The sequence below is a fragment of the Nansenia antarctica genome (genome assembly GCF_963989245.1).
Source record: "Nansenia antarctica genome assembly, chromosome: 12".
In the NCBI taxonomy this organism is placed as follows: domain Eukaryota; kingdom Metazoa; phylum Chordata; class Actinopteri; order Argentiniformes; family Microstomatidae; genus Nansenia; species Nansenia antarctica.
In genome coordinates this window covers 13204080-13224684 of record NC_137682.1, presented here as the reverse complement: position 1 = coordinate 13224684, position 20605 = coordinate 13204080, and the positions used below count along the sequence as shown (strand labels likewise).

The following is a 20605-nucleotide window of genomic DNA, read 5'->3' as shown; positions in this document are numbered from 1 at the left end:
TTGTTTTGTAGACGTGTATAGCTTACTTCTGATTTCACTGTAGAGTTATGCATGAATGAATGAATGAATGAATGGTCTTTATTGTCATTGCTACAGTACAGGTACCAAACAACGAAATTTAGGAGATGGCAATTAGAACGTATTAAGGCCTACATGTCTTAATAACCAGGGTTCCCTTTAAGCACACATTCAAACAGTGATGTTAGTTAGGACTATGGAGCAATTCTTTAAGGTAGTTGGGTAAACCAATAGGAGCATAGCTCCCCTATGGGGCGGAGCTCCATGAAATAGAACAGCGTAAATCACAATGTTAGAGGTATTTTATGCTATTATGAGAAAGTAAAAGTATTTTTGGTTCGGTATGAAACTGTGGCGGAACAATAGGTCATTGATGGGAAACACTGAAAGTAGCAGTCTGGACATAAATGAGTAGTCGACTGTTCCTGAGATCTCCTTCAGCTGGCTCAGTTGTCCTCCATCTGGTTTTTCAGAAGTAGGAGGGGACAACTCCCTGTGAACTGAATCTCCTACAGGCGCTAATAGGGGGAAATAACAACATATTAAATACATATGAAAAGGTGTTCCTGTGGAAAGGCTATCATATATTAAGTTACTTATATTGACCCTATAAACAATTTGGTATAGGTAAGGTTTTGCCCTCTCTGATGGTACCCATATCTGGTCTGTCCCATAGACTATCAAGGAAAACCCCCATTTCAAAGATACAGGGCCTGAACATGTTGTAATCTGTGTATCTGTAATCTGTTGGTTTTCATCTCTAGCTTTTGCCCTAATCAGCAAACCTAGAGGTTACAAATGTAACACAGGTTCTCTGAAGGAGATAAGGGAGACCCTCACAATGGGACACGCATTCTGTATACCTATTCACTGAAACCCTCAGAAACCCTATTCACTCACACCTGGACAAGCTGAGGAAGCCTGCAGGCACCAGTGGAGGCTCCTCCATAGAGGTGGAGGAGGCCTGGCCTCCCCAATAATTTGAGAGAAGAGAGAGAGATTTAAAAAAGCAATAATTATATTATTATTATTTTTATTTATTTAACAAAAAACATATTTTAATTTTTTTTATATTAATATTATTTATTAATATTATTTCCGTTTTGTTCATAAATCTTTTCCATGGCTAAAACCCAATATTGCAATTGTAAAGCACCTACAGGCCAGAATCCCTATCCGTTTCTATTACTCATACACGCGTGTGGCGGAAAAAGGTACTACACGGAGGCCAGGCCTCCTGTCGGAAAGTGGTTTCTCATAGAAGTCAATGTAATGCAATTTTTTTCAAAATCACTGAAAATGGGTGGGCAGAGGAGGCCTGGCCTCCGTGTAGTACCTTTTTCCGCCACACGCGTGTATGAGTGCTGTTCTGCAGGATAAATATTAGAAATGGATGAAGTATTGTTCTGAATTGTATGTTGTGTGTCTGATTGACATAGTGTTTGAGTGCTTTTGACATGTCATTGATTGTATGTAGTATGTTGTGGTGAATGTTGTGAGCCTGAGCAGAAGGGACAATAGCTGCTGCAGGCGGACCAGAGATTCATGCCAATTGTTTTGTTTATTTGATGACCCATTGTGCAGGCAATAAAAGCTGCTTCATCCACCATCCCGAGAGTGTCCCAATCCCTTCAGTACCGCCAAACACATTTTTTTTTTTTAACAAAGACAGATAAGAAGAACAGGGAACATTCCATCGTGAGTGAAGCGAGCAAGCGGGGAAAAAATTGGCCTCCTCAATTCTGGAAGTCACCAGCCTCCACTGGCAGGCACGTAGCCCCACCTAGTGGCCAGCCTATAAAGGCTTATGCATAACTCATTTAGATAGGTAGATAGATATATATATATATATATATATAGATAGATAGATAGATAGATAGATAGATAGATAGATAGATAGATAGATAGATAGATAGATAGATAGTTGAATTGAATTTCAACTTATTTTTTATAGGGTCTCTGATTTGCATAGGAATCAATTACACACTGTGATGTGTTACACACAGATGAATCATCCAGATCAATGAATTGTCCAATTATAGTTGTATTTCCCTTGCCTGGAATGAGTCGGGTGTGTGGGGTCCCTCGGGGGAGGGAGGTGGGGGAGCCACGGCTTTGCACTGGTGGGCAAACTGGATAGTAGTCGCTCTACAAGTTGGAATCAACCAATAGGGAGCCCTAAATTAAGTAACAGGTTGCAGAAGAGCTCTAGAGCGTGTACTGACGATCACGAGAATGTCATTTCCAATGGGAGCACTATGGCAAATGAAAGGATACTGTATGGTGCATTGTGTTTGTTTGGATTGTAATTCCTTAAAAACAATCTAACATACTAACATTTCACACGTTAATCCAGTCCATCAAAACTACACGTAATCCTATACCAGCTCTGCATTTACAGATATAAAGGAACTGGATGAGTGTCATTTCCATTACACCTTGCTCACAAAGCCACAGGAACCAAATTCATTCAGTCATTCCCTGATTCGTTCATTCAATCACTCTTGCTTTCAATCGCTGATTCATCCACTCGTCCTCGTACCCTCCAGCCGTTTGGCCAGCGAGCGGGTACAGAGGACGTTGGCCAGCTTGCTCTGTCCGTAGGCCTTGACTGCGTCATAGCTCTTCTCGCTGTTGATATCGTCCAATCGCATGTCTGACCAGGTGTGGGCAACTGATGACACGTTGACGATGCGAGCCGGCTCTGAACGCTTGATCAGGTCCAGCAGCAGGTGGGTCAGCAGGAAGTGTCCTAGAGGAAGTTAAAAAAGGGGTCAACGAGAGGTCAAACGAGAGGTCATCGCTGTACCTGGCCATCTCAAATCACACCCTGGGTGCGTCTCGGTAGTCTAAATGAGTTTCCTTTTCTTGTAGCCGTTAGTAACCTGTTGAGTGGTGGTATAGCTAATTCATAGTATAGCCTCGTCTGGACCCATAATAACTACAACTCACAAAATACTTATACTTGCATACTTCTTTTTTAACAATGTTCATAGGAGGATTCCAATCATATAAGCAAAAATATGTCTGGAGTGTGGAGGCACATGCAGTGCAGCCTTGAGAATAAGCTTTGAATTACATGTTAATAAATGTGACAGGTCAGGTATAATAAATATATAATAAATTAATGAATGAATGAATGAATGAATGAATGAATGGACTTTATTGTCATTGCTACAGTACAGGTACCAAACAACGAAATTTAGGAGGGGTGGCTCCCCTGGTGTTAGGAAAGGGAAAAAAAAAAACTTTTAGAAAAAGAATAAAATCACAAGAAGGTAAGGAGCTGGTTTACATAAATAAAGGCTATGTACACAATCCACTGTACTATACTGCACAGATAGTCAACTAGGGTTGTCATATTGCACAAAAGTATTTTTTCACGTTATTTAAAGTGTCACAGTTTGCAGGCTTGCAAAATGGGACTGGTCAAGAATGTCAACTTTTGACTAAAACCACAGTCTCACGTAGGGCTCTGGCACAAGGTACTGTTGTGTGTAAAGAGGTGAGGGTGTAGTTCTAAACACAGACAGAGTATGCCTTCTCTACTATTGTCCTCTGTTTCCCGCTCCTCCTCACTGATTGGCAGTATTTATCATAGGGGTCAAATGCATGGAAAAGGGTGTGTGTGTGTGTGTGTGTGTGTGTATGTGTGAGGCCTTCATATGGCTGGTCTTCCTAAGAGAAGGGCCAAACAGTTAGCAAAATACTGCTCAATATCCGCTATTATTGGTAGCCGCTCAATATGGAGAAGGCGGTGCTTCCTGTACCCATGAGCGGGATACTGTCTGTCTTATTGTATTGATACTGTATCTGTCAACCCACTGGTATCACCTGGTGCGAATAACATCCTGTGTGTGGCAGAACTGGTTGTTGGCTCAGCATTACTGTAACAGATTGTTTCTATGATATCAAAATGCACTGTTAGTATTTATGTCCTTTAGAATTGTTCTTTGTATGTGGACATAAATAAAGCATCTAAAATGTGTGTGTGTGTGTGTGTGTGTGTGTGTGTGTGAGAGAGAGAGAGAGAGAGAGAGAGAGAAAGAGAGAGAGAGAGAGAGAGAGAGAGAGAGAGAGAGAGAGAGAGAGAGAGAGAGAGAGAGAGAGAGAGTCTGAGTGAATTAACTGTTCTGAAGTGTGTCTGTTTCTACAGATTCAAGCATTCGTTTGTGTAACTCTTAAATTCTACTGTGGGGTACATACAATAATTAAAATCAGCCTTTCAAGCCTCTGAGCTCCAGCAAAAGCCCCAGTCACTCAGGTCCTTAATCAAGTGTGAATGTCTATCTTAACCAGTGGCTGTGTAATAGCCTTACATGTGGAACAAAGAACCTACACATCGTACTCCAACCTATACATGTGGGACAAAGGACCGTTTAAGCCGACTGCCTTTAGCTCCCAGTTTAGGAGGGAAATACGAGCTAATATGCTAATTTACATACTTAGACTGGTGAAAAGAAATGCCTCCACTGATTCAATCAAGTTAATCTGATAATACAGATACCATAGTAGAGAGAGTGCTCTTTTGAGTCTTTGAGTCAAGCAGAATTGAGCTACCCAGTATGAACTAAGGTAGTGGGAACTAAGGTAGTATTTGTGTATATTTTTTATTTACTACTACTACTAGCTCGTCCTCGGACGAGCCCTCCATCGACACTTCCACTAATTCCGATCCTCCATACATCTGGCCAGCTCACCGGTACTTTCTGCTCCTGCACCTTTCTTGAGTGCGTCCACGTATTTTAGTGTGGGAAGCCCCTAATGATCGATGCCCATGTGGTCCCACAGCACCAGTTTGCTGGCTGGCAGCTCCTGGGGGCTCATTTATAGAAAGTACTTTGGATCAAATTTGATCTTACCCGTGTCGTACGTAGAAAACCACGTCAACGTAGTGATTTATACAATTTCAACGTGAAACGATCGTAGCTTTACGTCGGGTATTGACCTTGCGTACGCACATTACCTACTGGTTATGCAGAGTTATTACAGGCATGTGAGCCGCACTGCCTACTGTAATTCATGCGAAGGCTCGTAATAAAATTAACAATGTTGTTATCAGCCGAGAAAATGTGGCCCAGGGGCCGTACAATGCCCAGGTCTGGTCTAAGTGTTTACTAGCCCATTTTTGAGAAATAAATGTGCTTGGTTTGAACTCTATAAAAGTGGGTCGTGACTTAATGACCATGGGAAAATGTGGGTCCCAAAGCCAGACCACTTGAGAACCACTGTTAGGTGATTACCTCGGTTTTCTTGGCATTTAGCCGAAGGCCAGCCTTGGCACATTCTCCTTGGCACTGTCTCTACTCTGCACACTCGCCACTCTATTTAACCCTTATTTATCCAGGTGAGTCTCTTTGACATACACTCTCTTTTTCAAGAGAGACCTGGTATGAAGGCCCACATTGAACATGGTTTTCAGTAGAGGACTATACTAAATCTAATTCTGTTTTGGTAACCCTTTATTTTACAACCCGGTAACAGTCAGGTCATTATTACTGAGAAAGCTACTTACTTGACATTACTTGACAACTGCATATAAACTACACTCACTGTTTGTGTTAAAGTCACTGACACAAGCACCAAGTTGTGCCATTTAGAACCAGGTACTGTCATTCCCTATTGTGTTGAATATACTGAGGTAAGTACATTACCACAAAGTACCCTTTATAACATAGTTACCACATAGTACTTTTTGTAAATACTAGGTAAATCCCAGCTAAAACAAGGCGGTAAAATAATTAGTTATCAACTTTTCCAACTTAAGTTCTGTTTACCAACAGCATGCCATGTACGTATATTTACGTAATTCAATGGCTAACAGACATCATTTGTGTCTACATGACACAAGTGTTGCCAATATATCTTACCTAGGTGGTTCACTCCGAATTGCATCTCAAACCCGCCTGCGGTCTTAGAGTACGGGCACATCATGATGCCTGCGTTGTTGATGAGGATATTAACTTGCTTCTCGTCTGGAAACAGACAGAGAGAAATAGAGGGGGGTAAAAGTCAATAAGAAAGCTTAAAACACAATTGATACTGATTTAGAGTGTAACTGTATCTATGCAAACAAGGGGTTAAACTTGTTTGCAAACTATGCAGTAAAAATGTGGAACGCCCTTCCTATAATCTTAAAGGAGTGCAAAACACTGCCCACCTTCAAAACCACTCTCAAAAAACATTTACAGGAGGCTGCAATCCGTAACTGGACCCTCTAAATCCAAAACTGTACATACTTGTTGTTTTGTCCCCCCGCCCGAACTACCCATTGTACATATTATATGTCTGTCCCCCTGCCCGAACTACCCACTGTACATACTTTGTGTTTTGTCCCCCGCCCCCACCTGTGGTGTATGTCCCCACCTGTCCTACCCGCTCTACATACCTTATGTTTTGTTGTATTGTTCTTCCCATGTTGGATGTATGTTTATCTTGTAGATAGTACTAGTTATTTGTCTGTATTATCTTGTAGATAGTACTAGTTTTTTTTTTGTCGGTCTTACATGTAACGATGAATTGAGAATCAAGGACCCCAATTGAAATAAGCCAGTGGCTTTCTTGGGTTTTTATCCTGTTAGTTGACCTTGTATGTAATATGTACTTTCATGTACCTACTTCTGCAAATCTTCTAATAAAGTTTTCAATCAATCAATCAATGCTACCGTTTCTGTCTAGGAGTTCAGTAGGCTTATCTGTGCTTTGTATTGTGTTTTGTTGTGCACCCTTCTTCAGTTTTCTAAAAGTGTACATTAAATACATGCAAGCCTGTGAGTTGTTTATGCTATAATGTATACAATCTACTCCTTTAAAAGTCCCAGTCTTTAGTTTAGCTCGACCTCAACACCAGATTGTAGAAAGTGATTTAGGGTGCTTTAATCTACCCCTTAAATTATATTTTTTTCAGAATGCCATGTGGGTAATGATATGGAAATGCATTTAAGTAGTGTATAGCCTATACTGTCTTTGTTAGTCCTAAGGTCTCATAAGTCTCCCTTCATACATAACCACGTCTCTCACTAAGGTCAGGCCAGAGTTACTCCGACACACATCTCTGCAAGTGTATTTGTCAATATACGGTTTCCATCAATCCGTCCATCAAATCCATCTATTTATCCATTCATCACATCCATCCATCTATCTGTCCATCAAACATTTACAGAGGGTTGAGGCTTAATTGAATTAGGCATGACTTACCCTTGTTGATCAGCTCGGCAAACTCTCTGATGGACTTGGTGTCTGACAGATCTAGTTTCCGAACGACAATGTCCTCGCTTTCGGAATCTTCTGCAATCTCTTCTCTGGCTGCCTCTGCCTTCTCCATGTCTCTGCACGCCATGATGATACGAGCACCTGGGAGGGAGGGTTAAGGGTGTAGGTTAATAGAACAGCCATTTGACCCCTGTGGGTAAAGGAAAATGTTATATCTTTGCACTCGATCAAATTTCAGGACCCTCCTTTCATGACTTTTCCTAGATATGTGCGTTCTACCACCCAGTATCCTTACATTTTCTAAATCACATCAGGATAAGCTAGTATCAAGCTATTTTGCCGTTTTTCTGTGTAGGAGACAGGCTAATTTACAAGCCGGCCAACTAGTGGTCGTTGTGTGTAAATAGCAACTTTCCATTGTAAAGACTATGATCATTTGACCCCCGAGGCGGCTCTTATAGTAGGTAAAAAAGGCACGGCTGTTCTAGTGTTAAGTGTCAATGGTCAGGTGACAGGTGAGGTGACTGACCTAATGTTTGATTTACTGTTATGGATTATGATTTTTCATTAATCTCTACTCATCTCTGGTATCAGTCTACTCTGCAACAATTCTAGAATATTGATCAAGTGAGAAAATGTAGGCATTCATTACAGTACCGGTATATTACTCTAATATGCTTAACAGCCCTACCTTTACATATATTGTAGACTTACATATCAGTGTATCTACACGTAATATCACATCACAGTCCTCACTTTATTTCACACTTTCAATATCTCACAGAAAATAAATCCAGACCTCCTCCTCTCTCCCCCGCCCTGTCTTTCTCTCTCTCTCTCTCTCTCTCTCTCTCTCTCTCTCTCTCTCTCTCTCTCTCTCTCTCTCTCTCTCTCTCTCTCTCTCTCTCTCTCTCTCATTTGCCTGTTGCCTGTTTGCTCATTCATAATGAGCCCAGAGAGGGCACAAACACACACACCGTACCTCCATACATCCATCCATCCATCCACACACACACACACACATACACACACACACATACACACACACACATACACACACGCACACGCACACACACACACACACACACACACACACACACACGCACACGCACACGCACACACACACACACACACACACACACACAATAGATGTTGTGCCCAGTAATTAAGGGAGAGAGCAGCCATTATTCCATCTGAGCGTTCTGTCTGGGTTGTAAGAAAGTGTCTTTGTTCCGCTCTCCGGGCTCCAATGTGGGAAAACGCAATTGTTTCCCAAAGTCCATGGCAGCAAAGCCATTATAATTAACAGACAGAAAATAAACAAACAATTAGGGGGAGTTAGATTTGAGTTCAGCCAATAGTACACTATAGGTGACAATCCAATTATGATTTCATGACAGCATATGTTTGCCTACTGAAGCTGTATGAGACTGTTACTTTAACTTTTACAGTTTTGTTTTCCTTGCCCCAATGAGAGCAATAGTCACTATGGCACAGTCAATGAACATACATCAGGCTTCACGACTTCACACAGGTGTGACTCAAGGGAAAAGTTAAATTCCTGTTTCAGATCATTCAGTGAAACACGAACAATGTGTTAAAAAAAATTTGTGGTCATTGTAATCTCAATGTCACATTCTTGGTAAAAAAAAGAAAATAATGCTTACATTAAATACTGTAAATTAAATACAATATGGCAATTTTTTGGGTACTCTTCCTAAATTGAATTGTCTAATTGTGAGAGCATTTTTAAAGGTTTCACTGGAGGTTTAATTACTCGGTAAAATATAATGACACACTTACAGTTCTTAATCTTTTTCTTCCTTACTTTTTATTTTACATCAAGGGTCAAGAGTGAAACGTCCCTGTGTATTATTTTTCTAGGAAAGGGGGAATCCTTACCCTGCTGTGGTTAACAACAGAGATACAATGCTTGGTACACACACACACACACACACACACACACACACACACACACTCACACACGCACATACACACACACGCACACACACACACACACACACACACACACACACACACACACACACACACACACGCATACACACACGCACACACACACACACACACGCATACACACACGCACATACACACACACACACACAGTGTTTTGTAAGAGGAAGTAGATGTCATACAGAGCTTTTCGAGTGCAGTCAACGGAACAAATCAGACCATGTATGCAGAACCAGCTTTTATCTCCCTGTGTGTGTGTGTGTGTGTGTGTGTGTGTCCATCCATGTCTGACAATACCCCCTCTGTGTCCCCATCAGCATTTTGATTTATCCCCAATAATATTATACTTTCTCAAGAAAACATAATGGTCTATTTAGTTTGTTTATTAAGACTGTCTCCATTTCTATATTTATGATAACCGTTTAGATAACCAGAAATAGCGCCCATGTCAAAGACAAAAACGATTGCATCTCTATAGTCTAAATTGCCTTCCTCTCCTTGTTTCTCCTCCTTCAACTGCACCGATCTGAAAACATAATGACCTGAAAGGCAACGTTGAGAGTCATATAGTAAATGAATAGTCTAGTTTCAGAAGAAGCTTGCTGTCTCCTTCACATCAGTAAGGAACTTTAGACTATTGAGATGCACCTATAGCCTACAGTATAGACGGCTGTTTCTGCTTCAGCCAACGTCGGTGAAAGTAACAATATACCCTTATTGACTGCATTTTTGACTGTATAATGTTTGTTTATTGTTGGTTTTGTCTAACATTACAAAGAGACGGAAGATATAAAATAATATTTTATGTGTACATTTTCGACCTCTTAGGTCCACATTTCATAATGTTTGTATCCAAACTAGAGGGAGTATGTATGAAAGGATAGATATGTGTGTGTGTGTGTGTGTGTGTGTGTGTGTGTGTGTGTGTGTGTGTGTGTGTGTGTGTGTGTGTGTGTGTGTGTTGGTTGTCTACCTCTCTTGGCCATGTCTCGGGCAGTCTCTTTGCCAATGCCAGTGTTGGCTCCAGTGATGATGACAGTTTTCCCATCCAGCCTAGCGTCAGAGGACCAGCCACCACAGAAGAAGTTCCTGACACAAAAATACACATAATATTATTATATACTGTTCTATTCAACTTAAAGAGTTAAGAGTTCACTCTGAAAAGAAACACTATTTTCAGCCGGCGGCACCACAATTCCGAAGCTCTATCCTGTCCATGCAGGTGGGTGAAGTATCCGCTTGTTAAGTCTGACGTCAAAAGTGACGTTTAGCCATTTCCGAGTCCAAATCAGAAATTCTCCGCACCGGAGTACCTGTGAACTACAGCGGTAGAATGACAGTTTAATCGTTTTTTAGACTCGGATCTATTCATACAACAAGGGACACAGCACTTTACCGTTTTCTCCATATTGTCAGGGTATTTGAGCCTCGGAAAAGCGCTATATAAATATAATTAATTATTATTATTATTTCGGCATCTCGAAGACAGCGCCTCAGCCAACGTTGGCCCCGGAAATACGTCACGACTTAACAAGCGGATAGCGGAAATAGAGGTGTGTTCATGCCAATGAGCAGCTCAAGTGCCATGAGGGGCGCTAAAAGATTCTGGCCTTGAAAAATATAATATATTTCAGACACACCCTGTAACCAGGGAGTAGCTGAAAAGGACTGTATAATTTAGGAAGGGGCTGGTTATCTAACTAAGGGAGCTAAATAGGCAGTATAGGAGGATACAGGCAGGGGGCGCCAGCAAACCGTTAGACTAGCAGTTAATATCGTTAGCATTAGCATGGGAACTAGCATTAGCATTAGCCTTTAGCATTCAAACAACTAGCATTAGCATTAGCCTTGTACTTAGCATTAGCATACAATTAGCATTAGCATTGGAACTACAAACAACTAACACACGGTATTACAGATGAACAACACATTTATTACACAAATGGTATATGTCTATGTCTCCCAAAATATACCCTCCCTCCCAGCCGGCCACACACGCACTCAATCACTCACTGACAGTCTCGGGCCTGAACAGGCTTATAGTCCAGGGCTGTGGTGCGCGTTGAGGCCTGGTTGGATGGCATGTGCGTCGATGAAGTTAGCCGACAAAAGGGGGGGTGACGTAGCAACGCGGAGGGAAAGGGCCGTCTTCGTGGTCCACCACGAGGTGAAGGGCCCAAGTCCGCGTGGTCCGCGTCGAAGCTCCGCTGGAGTCAGTGTTCGGTCGCAGTCCGCTCGTGGAGGCGACGATTATGTCCAGCTGGCGTCTCGCTTGGTCCAACGTTGAACAGCCGGCTGCTGGCAAGGCGGTCCAACGGGAACACAACTAAACTGGCTACAGTGGTACACTCTATAATCGCTTTCCTGGCGTCCTCAGCTTCTGCACGGTGTGCGTCGTACTGAATCCGCCATCTTACATTGACTTCGCGTTACTCTCTCTCTCATTTGGTCTCTCTCGTTCTGATGCTCACCACACACTGACTCGCGGACTACTTCCGTTTCTTATATATACACCACCGAACGTAGCATCCGGGTCACGGACACACCCCGGATACTACGTCATCAAACATATGCATAAACATTACAAGAATAATACATACACTTCACGAAACGTATATTAATAGTATAGAAAATAACAAAGTAAATAACTGGGGCAGAAGGGCTGATTTCGGGGAAACTAAAACTGGCTCTAAAACTGTGGGCCTTCACAACAGCCGCCCCATGAAACCCTCGGTTTCAGTTAACTAAGAAGGCACACTGGCTAGGCTGCTCTAGCAGCGTGAGGTAGGAGGTGATAGTGTCCTGGCTAATTTGAGGGAGCTCAATCAGGCGTGCCACAGGTCGGGTGTAAGTGCGACCACCAACGTCCACGATGGCCGTCCGCACCCTTCCATCCGGACCCGGCAGGACCTTGGTCACTCTGCCTGTCTGCCAGGCGGCGCGTGGAAGGGACTGGTCGATCACCAGTACCACGGCACCTTCGGACAAGTTGTCTCTCTCCCTCGTCCACTTCTGCCTGACTTGCAGGGTCGGCAGGTAGTGCAGTATGAACTGCTTCCAGAACTGGTCCGCGAGCACCTGGCTGTGCCTCCACCATCTTCTTCCGGTGAGCTCTGCAGGGTCGTAGACTACCTGAGGCAGTGCAGAGTCTCGCCGCCCCATCAGCAAGAAGTTAGGCGTGATGGGATCCAGATCTGCTACATCACTGGAGGTATAGCCTAGGGGCCGGGAGTTCAAGATGCCCTCAATCTCTGCTAGCACAGTCTGGAGCACCTCATCGGTAGGCACCTTCTGTCCGAGAATGGTACGTAGGACGTTCTTTACTGAGCGAATCTCCCGCTCCCAGGCTCCCCCGAAGTGTGGAGCATTTGGGGGGTTGAACTCAAACTTCACTTGCTGGGAGGCGAGTCGGTCACGGGCCTCCTCAGTCATCGCAGCGTAGCTCGCCCTCAGCTCGGCCTCACCACCGACGAAGTTGGTGCCTCTGTCCGACCGGAGGGTCTTAGGGGTCCCTCGCCTGGAGGTGAACCTCTTGAAGGACATGAGGAAGCTGTCGCTTGTGAGCTGGTGCAGAACTTCCAGGTGCATCGCTCTCGTCGTCAGGCACGTGTAGATGATGCCCCACCGCTTTTCGGAGGCTCGCCGGTTTCGGACTAGGAGTGGCCCGAAACAGTCGACCCCAGTAGAGTGGAACGGAGCCTGTCTCAGTCGCAGCCGGTCCTCGGGCAGATCGGACATCATGGGCTGCGGCGGCGTGGCTCGCCACCTCTGGCAGTCCGAGCAGGACCTTTGATATCTCCGTACCGCCTCCCGTCCATGGAGTATCCAGAATCTCCGTCGTACCTCCGCGAAGACACGCTCTCCACCCGCGTGCTGCACTTTGTCATCATGGTGCTTGATGACCAACCTGGTGACCTGATGCTTAGTGGGAAGCACGATGGGATGCTTCGTGTCCAGGTCTAGATCTTGAGCGCGGCGCAGTCTGCCACCCACGCGAATGAGAACACCGTCGAGCTCTGGAGCTAAGCCGCGGAGTCTACTGTCCGAGGGGATCGGCTTCCCTTTCTCGAGACACTCCCGCTCTCGGGAGAAGGCATCCTGTTGGGCACTCTGCAGCACCAGGAGCTCCGCCGCGGTGTAATCTTCGGCGCTGAGCGTAGTATCTAGGGGTAGACCGGCCTTGGAGCAGAACATCCTCTTCTGCAGCTCTTCGAGCGTCTCACACTCCTCTCCTGGAGTAGTCGCAGGGTCTACGACCTGGGTGACTCCGCAGAACAACGTCTTACGCAGCTCTTTGTCCTCTCTGTCTTCTGCTAACGCCGGCGTGGCTGGCCACTCTGACTCCCGCTCCTGTAGGAAGTCTGGTCCCGTGTGATACAGGTGGGGCTCAGCCAGATCCTGTAGAGTTGCCCCTCTCGTGATGACGTCAGCAGGGTTCCTCTTGGTGTCTACATAACGCCAGCAGTTCACCTCAGTCAACTCCAGAATCTCTGCGACTCGGGTGCCCACGAACACCTTGTACCGACATGAGCTGGACTTCAACCACTGGAGGACGGTAGTGGAGTCTGACCACATGGTGACGCTCTTCAGAGGTAGCTGGAGCTCGTCGAGCAGGAACCTTCCCAGTTGCGCGCCGTTCAGGGCAGCACACAGCTCCAGTCTTGGGATGGACTGTTGCTTCTTCGGCGCCACTCGGGAACGTGCCAGGACAAACGAGACGTGGACTTCACCTCCAAGCTCTGCCGCTCTGACGTATGCCACGGACCCGTACGCCATCTCCGAGGCGTCGCAGAATACATGTAGCGTGATGACACTCCTCTCTAGGTCCGTGGAGGGAGGGAAGTAGCTCCGCTGCAGCTTGATGTGCTGGAGAGTGGGAAGTTCCTGCTCCCAGGCCTTCCACTTCTCTTCTAGGTGACGAGGCAGAGGATCGTCCCATCCTCGTTCTTGGGCCCACAGCTCCCGGACAAGCACCTTGGCCATCGTCGTGAAGGGAGCGATATACCCCAGTGGGTCGTACTGGCTCGCTAGAGTGCTGTATATCGTTCTCATCGTGACGCGTTGAGGCTTGGCAGGCTTATTGCGATAGCGTAGAGTGTCGGTCTGGAACTGCCAGATAAGTCCGAGCGTCATCTCCTGAGCATCATCTGGTGAGTGAGAGACCCAAGCCTCGCTGCTGGTCGAGGTGGCCTCCTTCGGGAGGTCTCTGATGACTTGCGGGTCGTTGCTGGCCCACTGGCAGATCTCAAATCCACCCTCCTGGAGATGAGCACGCAGGTCCTGGACTAGCTGACGGGCTTCCGTGGCTGTCTTCGAACTGTGGAGGCAGTTGTCCACGTAAAAGCTCTTATGGACGGCGTCAAACACTCCAGGAGGTGCCGTCTCCTGCGCGGCGTGAGTCTGTAGCGCATAGGTAGCGCAGCAGGGGCTGCAGGTTGTCCCGAAGGGTAGCACCTCCCACTGGTAGATAGAGGGGTCGGGGTCGCTCGGGTCCTCTCTCCAGAGAAACCTCATGAGTGGCTTGTCTTCCTCCAACATCCTGATCTGGTGAAACATTCGCTTAATGTCACCACTGACTGCGATCGGCTGCTGACGGAAGCGCACCAGAACTCCCAAGAGGGCTGGGGTCAAGGTTGGACCAGGGAGAAGATAGTGGTTGAGGTTGAGCTTCCCCACCTGGTAGCTACAGTTGAAGACCACTCGGTTCTTCCCGTTGTGGTGAACATTGTGGTGCGGGAGGTACCAAGACTCGGCACTCCGGTTCGCCTCGGCTGGCTCAAGCTTCTTCACCAGACCGGACTCCGTCAGTTTCTTCATCTCCGTTCGGTAAGAAGCAGCAAGGACCTCGTCCTTCCTCATACGCTTCTCAGTGCTGGTCAGACACTGTAGGACGGTTCGAGGGGATACTCGAAACTCTGGCATGAGTTCTCTGCGGAGTAGTGGTGTGACGTATCTCTTAACGCCCTGGACTTCGATACGCACTGTCTTTGCTTTAAGGAGGTCTAGGGCGTAGACGTCCTCCTTTGACCGTACGTAGAGCTTCTCATTCTTGTAGGGCGCAACGTCTAGCGTCCACAGCTTCTGGACGTTGTCTAGCAGCGCCGCATTCATGGAGTCCGCACTGGTGTGAAGGCAGTTGATGGTCTGCACTTCTTCGGTGCGGACATGGAGGGATGACGTAGCTCTCCCGTCTCTATCTCTCCACTCGGTAGCGCCTTGGAGGGCCCACCCAAGCGCAGTCTGAACAGCCATCGGGCAGCCTCGTGGTCCTCTCAGCGGAGGACGGAGCGACACGATCAGTGCAGCGTTGTCCGAGCCGATGAGAAGGGTTGGCTCCGCTCCTGCTATCGGATGTAGTTCTACTCGCCGTAGGTGGGGATATCTTGCGCGTAACCTCTCCAGGGGGTAGTCGTAGCGGGAGAGCGCTAGCTGGTCGGCGGTGAAGACATTCTGAAGCCGATGTCTATCCGACGGCCTCCCCGCCGGGGAGATAGAGAAGTTGATTCTCGCCCCGGTGACCTCTTTAAGGTCGCGACGTATCGTGCGCAGAGTCAGCTTCTCCTCAGTCCCGTGGAGCCCCAACCGGCGCACTGCCTCCTGGAGGAGGATGGTCCGTTCCGACCCGTCGTCTAGAACGGCGTACGTGTCGTACACAACGTTGTTGTGGTGGAGTCGGACCTTCACCACCTTCAGTAGGACCTTGGAGCCGCTGCTCTGGGTTGGGTCTAGGTAGTAGACAGGGGTTTCCTCTTCCGGTGCGCGACCGGACCTAGGGCTTCTGGTGCCCTCCGTGGACCTGGCGAGGGAGACCTCGTGTAGAATGTTGAGGTGGACCTCCTCACAGCGATTGCACTTTCTCCTCAAGGTGCAGTTCTTAGCCAGATGGTCGCGCCCACAGTTCCAGCACCTCTGGTTCTCCTCGAGCCACCTCTGCTTGTCCTCGGTACTCAGGTTGTTGAAGTCACTGCACTCATTGAACCAGTGCTCGCTGGTGCAGTACGGACATGGCGGTGGACCTCTCCGTCCCTTTTGAGGGGGTTGAGAGGAATCCTTTCCCTCAGGTCGGGCTTTCCTCTCTCTCCGAGGCTCCTCCTCCGTGTGCAGCACTCCTACTGGGCGTCCTCTGTTCGAGCTCGGCCGGTCCCAGCGGTCTCCCTTCTCCCTCTCCTTCTTCGGCTCAGCGTAACCCATGGCGTCTACGTTGGTGTCATGCACTTCCTCCAGTAGGAACTCCGCGAAGGCAGCCATGCTCAGACCCAACTTCCCGGGGTTACGAACGCGCTGCTGTCGCCGGAACCTCTCCTGCCGGAAGCGTGGGATCTTGCGGAGCAGCCGCTCTACGTTGGAGGTGCTGTTGATCTCGCTGGCGCCAGCTGGGCCCTGCGTCTTCAGCATTCCAACCAAGGTGTGCACGCGGAGCGCGAAGTCATCCAGCGCCCGGTCATCCTTGATGGGGGCCTGCTGTTCGAGGGCTTGCAGTTCAGCAAGGGCGTGGTTCCAGGGACGACCGTAGCGGGCATCCAAGTCAGCGAGCGCTCTGGTGTAAGGTGTCGGTGCGGAGGCATGGGCCAGTACCATGTTGTGGGCTCTGGGGTTCCTCACATGCTGAAGGAGAATCGCATATTTGTAGGACTCTGAGCAGGAGTTGTCCAAGAGCGTGTCTAGGCAGATGCGTAGCTCCACATACTGGCTCCTGTCCTCGTCCTTGAAGAAGGGGAACTTGGGTCCCTCCACCTGGGGGAACATCCTGTAGTGGATCATCGGTGCTGGAGTGACGGTCTGGGTGTCCGGCCTGCATGCATTTTGGTGCACTGGAGGACCTAGGGGTGTGCTACGCTCTTGGGGGATGGCTCCCCTCCCGGGCAGCGACGCTGGCTCCCTCTGGGCCGCGTAGCGGTCGGGTCCCTGGTCCTCTTCCTTCCAGGTGGTCAGCTGGGCCTGCAGTTGGACAGTCATGGCGGGGGTCATGGAGCCATCGGCGGGGGGTTCAGGAGATGGCACCCGAGAGGGCCGTGCGGATGATGCTCTGGAGCTACGGGCCGACGGAGTTCTGCTGATGCACACGTCGCGCATGGTCTGCATCATTTCCTCCATCTTCTCTGCGTGCAGTTGCTCTCTCGCCATCTGGAGGCGGTCGCGCTCCATCTGGAAGCGTTCACGTTCTAGCGCCTCCTGGCGCTGTCTCTCCGCCTCGCGTTCCGCTCCGGTCATCTGGAAGCGTTCACGTTCTAGCGCCTCCTGGCGCTGTCTCTCCGCCTCGCGTTCCGCTCCGGTCATCTGGAAGCGTTCACGTTCTAGCGCCTCCTGGCGCTGGAGGCGTTCACGCTCGAAATGGATGCGTTCCCTCTCTCGTTCACGCTCGAACTGGAGGCGTTCTCGCTCTAACGTCACCTCGGCCTGTTGGCGCTCCCGCTCTAACGCCATCTCGGCCTGTTGGCGCTCCCGCTCTAACGCCATCTCGGCCTGTTGGCGCATACATTCGGACAGCGCGGCACTACTCCCTCTGGAGTGCAGGCTATCCGCCCCAGAGGCATAACTGCCCACGGAAATCCTGGACCGGGAGGAAGCCACTGAGCGGCAGGAGCTAGGTCTCGAGCGCGCCGCACTGGGAGGCAGATCGTTAAGGCTGAGGCCCTCCCTCTTCCGCCCGCAGGCGCTGTCGGACCGGGCCTCTCCTTCCTGTTCTTCCGTTTCCACGGCAAAACCCTGCGGTTCTGCCATCTCATCCTCAGGCTGGTGCTCTTTGAGGGCTGTCTCAGTGCTAGCCACCCGCGCGCCGGCGGACACCTCGGCCTCTCCGACCACTGTATCCCGTGGAGTGCGCTCCTCGCTACCACTCAGTGAGCTTTCGAGCTCAAGCTCATACTCCTGTAACCTCGGAGGCAACCGCGGGACTCTCTGTGGTCGTGGCTCTGGCTCAGGGGGCGGAGAAGGGGGGGTAACTGTCTGGTCTGGTTGGCTGCGCTCAGCCATGCTATCACTACACTACCGATCCGGCTCGAAGGACCAATTGTAACCAGGGAGTAGCTGAAAAGGACTGTATAATTTAGGAAGGGGCTGGTTATCTAACTAAGGGAGCTAAATAGGCAGTATAGGAGGATACAGGCAGGGGGCGCCAGCAAACCGTTAGACTAGCAGTTAATATCGTTAGCATTAGCATGGGAACTAGCATTAGCATTAGCCTTTAGCATTCAAACAACTAGCATTAGCATTAGCCTTGTACTTAGCATTAGCATACAATTAGCATTAGCATTGGAACTACAAACAACTAACACACGGTATTACAGATGAACAACACATTTATTACACAAATGGTATATGTCTATGTCTCCCAAAATATACCCTCCCTCCCAGCCGGCCACACACGCACTCAATCACTCACTGACAGTCTCGGGCCTGAACAGGCTTATAGTCCAGGGCTGTGGTGCGCGTTGAGGCCTGGTTGGATGGCATGTGCGTCGATGAAGTTAGCCGACAAAAGGGGGGGTGACGTAGCAACGCGGAGGGAAAGGGCCGTCTTCGTGGTCCACCACGAGGTGAAGGGCCCAAGTCCGCGTGGTCCGCGTCGAAGCTCCGCTGGAGTCAGTGTTCGGTCGCAGTCCGCTCGTGGAGGCGACGATTATGTCCAGCTGGCGTCTCGCTTGGTCCAACGTTGAACAGCCGGCTGCTGGCAAGGCGGTCCAACGGGAACACAACTAAACTGGCTACAGTGGTACACTCTATAATCGCTTTCCTGGCGTCCTCAGCTTCTGCACGGTGTGCGTCGTACTGAATCCGCCATCTTACATTGACTTCGCGTTACTCTCTCTCTCATTTGGTCTCTCTCGTTCTGATGCTCACCACACACTGACTCGCGGACTACTTCCGTTTCTTATATATACACCACCGAACGTAGCATCCGGGTCACGGACACACCCCGGATACTACGTCATCAAACATATGCATAAACATTACAAGAATAATACATACACTTCACGAAACGTATATTAATAGTATAGAAAATAACAAAGTAAATAACTGGGGCAGAAGGGCTGATTTCGGGGAAACTAAAACTGGCTCTAAAACTGTGGGCCTTCACAACACACCCCATAGCGCCACTGCCGGCACCCTTTGCCAGCATCTTGCTAAGAGTGTTTACACCAGAGTCAGACACTGAACACACAGGCAAGAAACAATTGCACTGTCGGTGTTTGTCCATGGGGAAACGTTTGGATGTTATCCAAGACCAACACCCAAGTTATTCAGTGGATATGAAACATAATGGAAGATGGAAATAGATTGCTGTAATTACAACACACACACACACACACACACACACACACACACACACAAACACACACACACAGGCACACACACACACACACACACACAAACACACAGGCACACAAAGACACACACGCACACAGGCACACAAAGACACTGTCCTCTCTGTTCTGTCCATGTCTCTGGATTGGACAGACAGACAAGGGACCTCCTTGAGGAACGATTGACACACACACACACACACACACACACACACACACATATACACACACACACACACACACACACACACACACACACACACACACATGTGACTTTGATACCTAGACCAGACTCTGTACTAAGGTAACAGGACTACAGATTTGAGAAACACTTAAAAGATGTAATCAGTGTTAAGAGATGCATGCACTGTTGTTTGTGGAATTATTGACAGAGCATAAGACAGAGCAAATGTTGATCATAATTGCTAAGTTGATTTAATCAGCGATAACACTTACTAACAACACTTACCTTAACTACAGACTTGCTTAGACAACTTATACAAATACAAATGTTTTCCAAATTACACATGGCCAGCTTTATAATTGATCATTTTACAAATATGATGTTATAAGTGATTACCAAAGTTGGGAGTGACTTTATAGCCATAATCCTCTATTGGTCCATAAAAGCCCTTAACTTAACATAATAGCCCTTAACTTTAAAGTTAAACAAACTATATAAGCAAGATGAACCAGACAGAGGTTAACCAAACCTTAACCAAAAAAACATAACACAATTAAACCACAATAAATACTATCCTACAGAATTGTAATTGTGTGCATTTGACCAATGTAAAAAGGGTCCTTGACATACCTGATTGAATGCATTGTGCTGAAAGTGACAAATACTCCTCCTCAGCGCATGAAGCCTGACTCAACACAAGTTTCCCCAGCCAACTAGTTTTATTTTTTTTACCCAAACTCTTTTCATCTGTCCCCGCCCACCAGACCCTTGTCACACAATAACATTACGGCTGCTCCAATCACAGGCTTGACTGACTAGGAGTGGCTACGTAACACTATACAGGCCAGAGTGCTGCAGGTTCACTTTGAACTGATAGATGTATAATAATAATAATAATAATAATAATAATAATAAT

At 47.6% G+C, this 20605-nt stretch overlaps 1 protein-coding gene across 1 annotated transcript; it reads right to left on the bottom strand.

Moving 5' to 3' along the window:
• Positions 1-2540: 2540 nt before the first annotated feature.
• Positions 2541-20375, bottom strand: LOC308168877 (retinol dehydrogenase 12-like; the record flags this gene model as incomplete). Its single annotated transcript, XM_080543520.1, has 5 exons — positions 20320-20375; positions 10175-10290; positions 7216-7371; positions 5889-5993; positions 2541-2770 (listed from the first exon to the last, which is right to left on the bottom strand). Exons 1-5 carry the CDS (start codon positions 20331-20333, stop codon positions 2541-2543), a joined length of 621 nt encoding a protein of 206 aa, XP_080399646.1. The 5' UTR covers positions 20334-20375.
• Between the last annotated feature and the right edge of the window lie 230 nt (positions 20376-20605).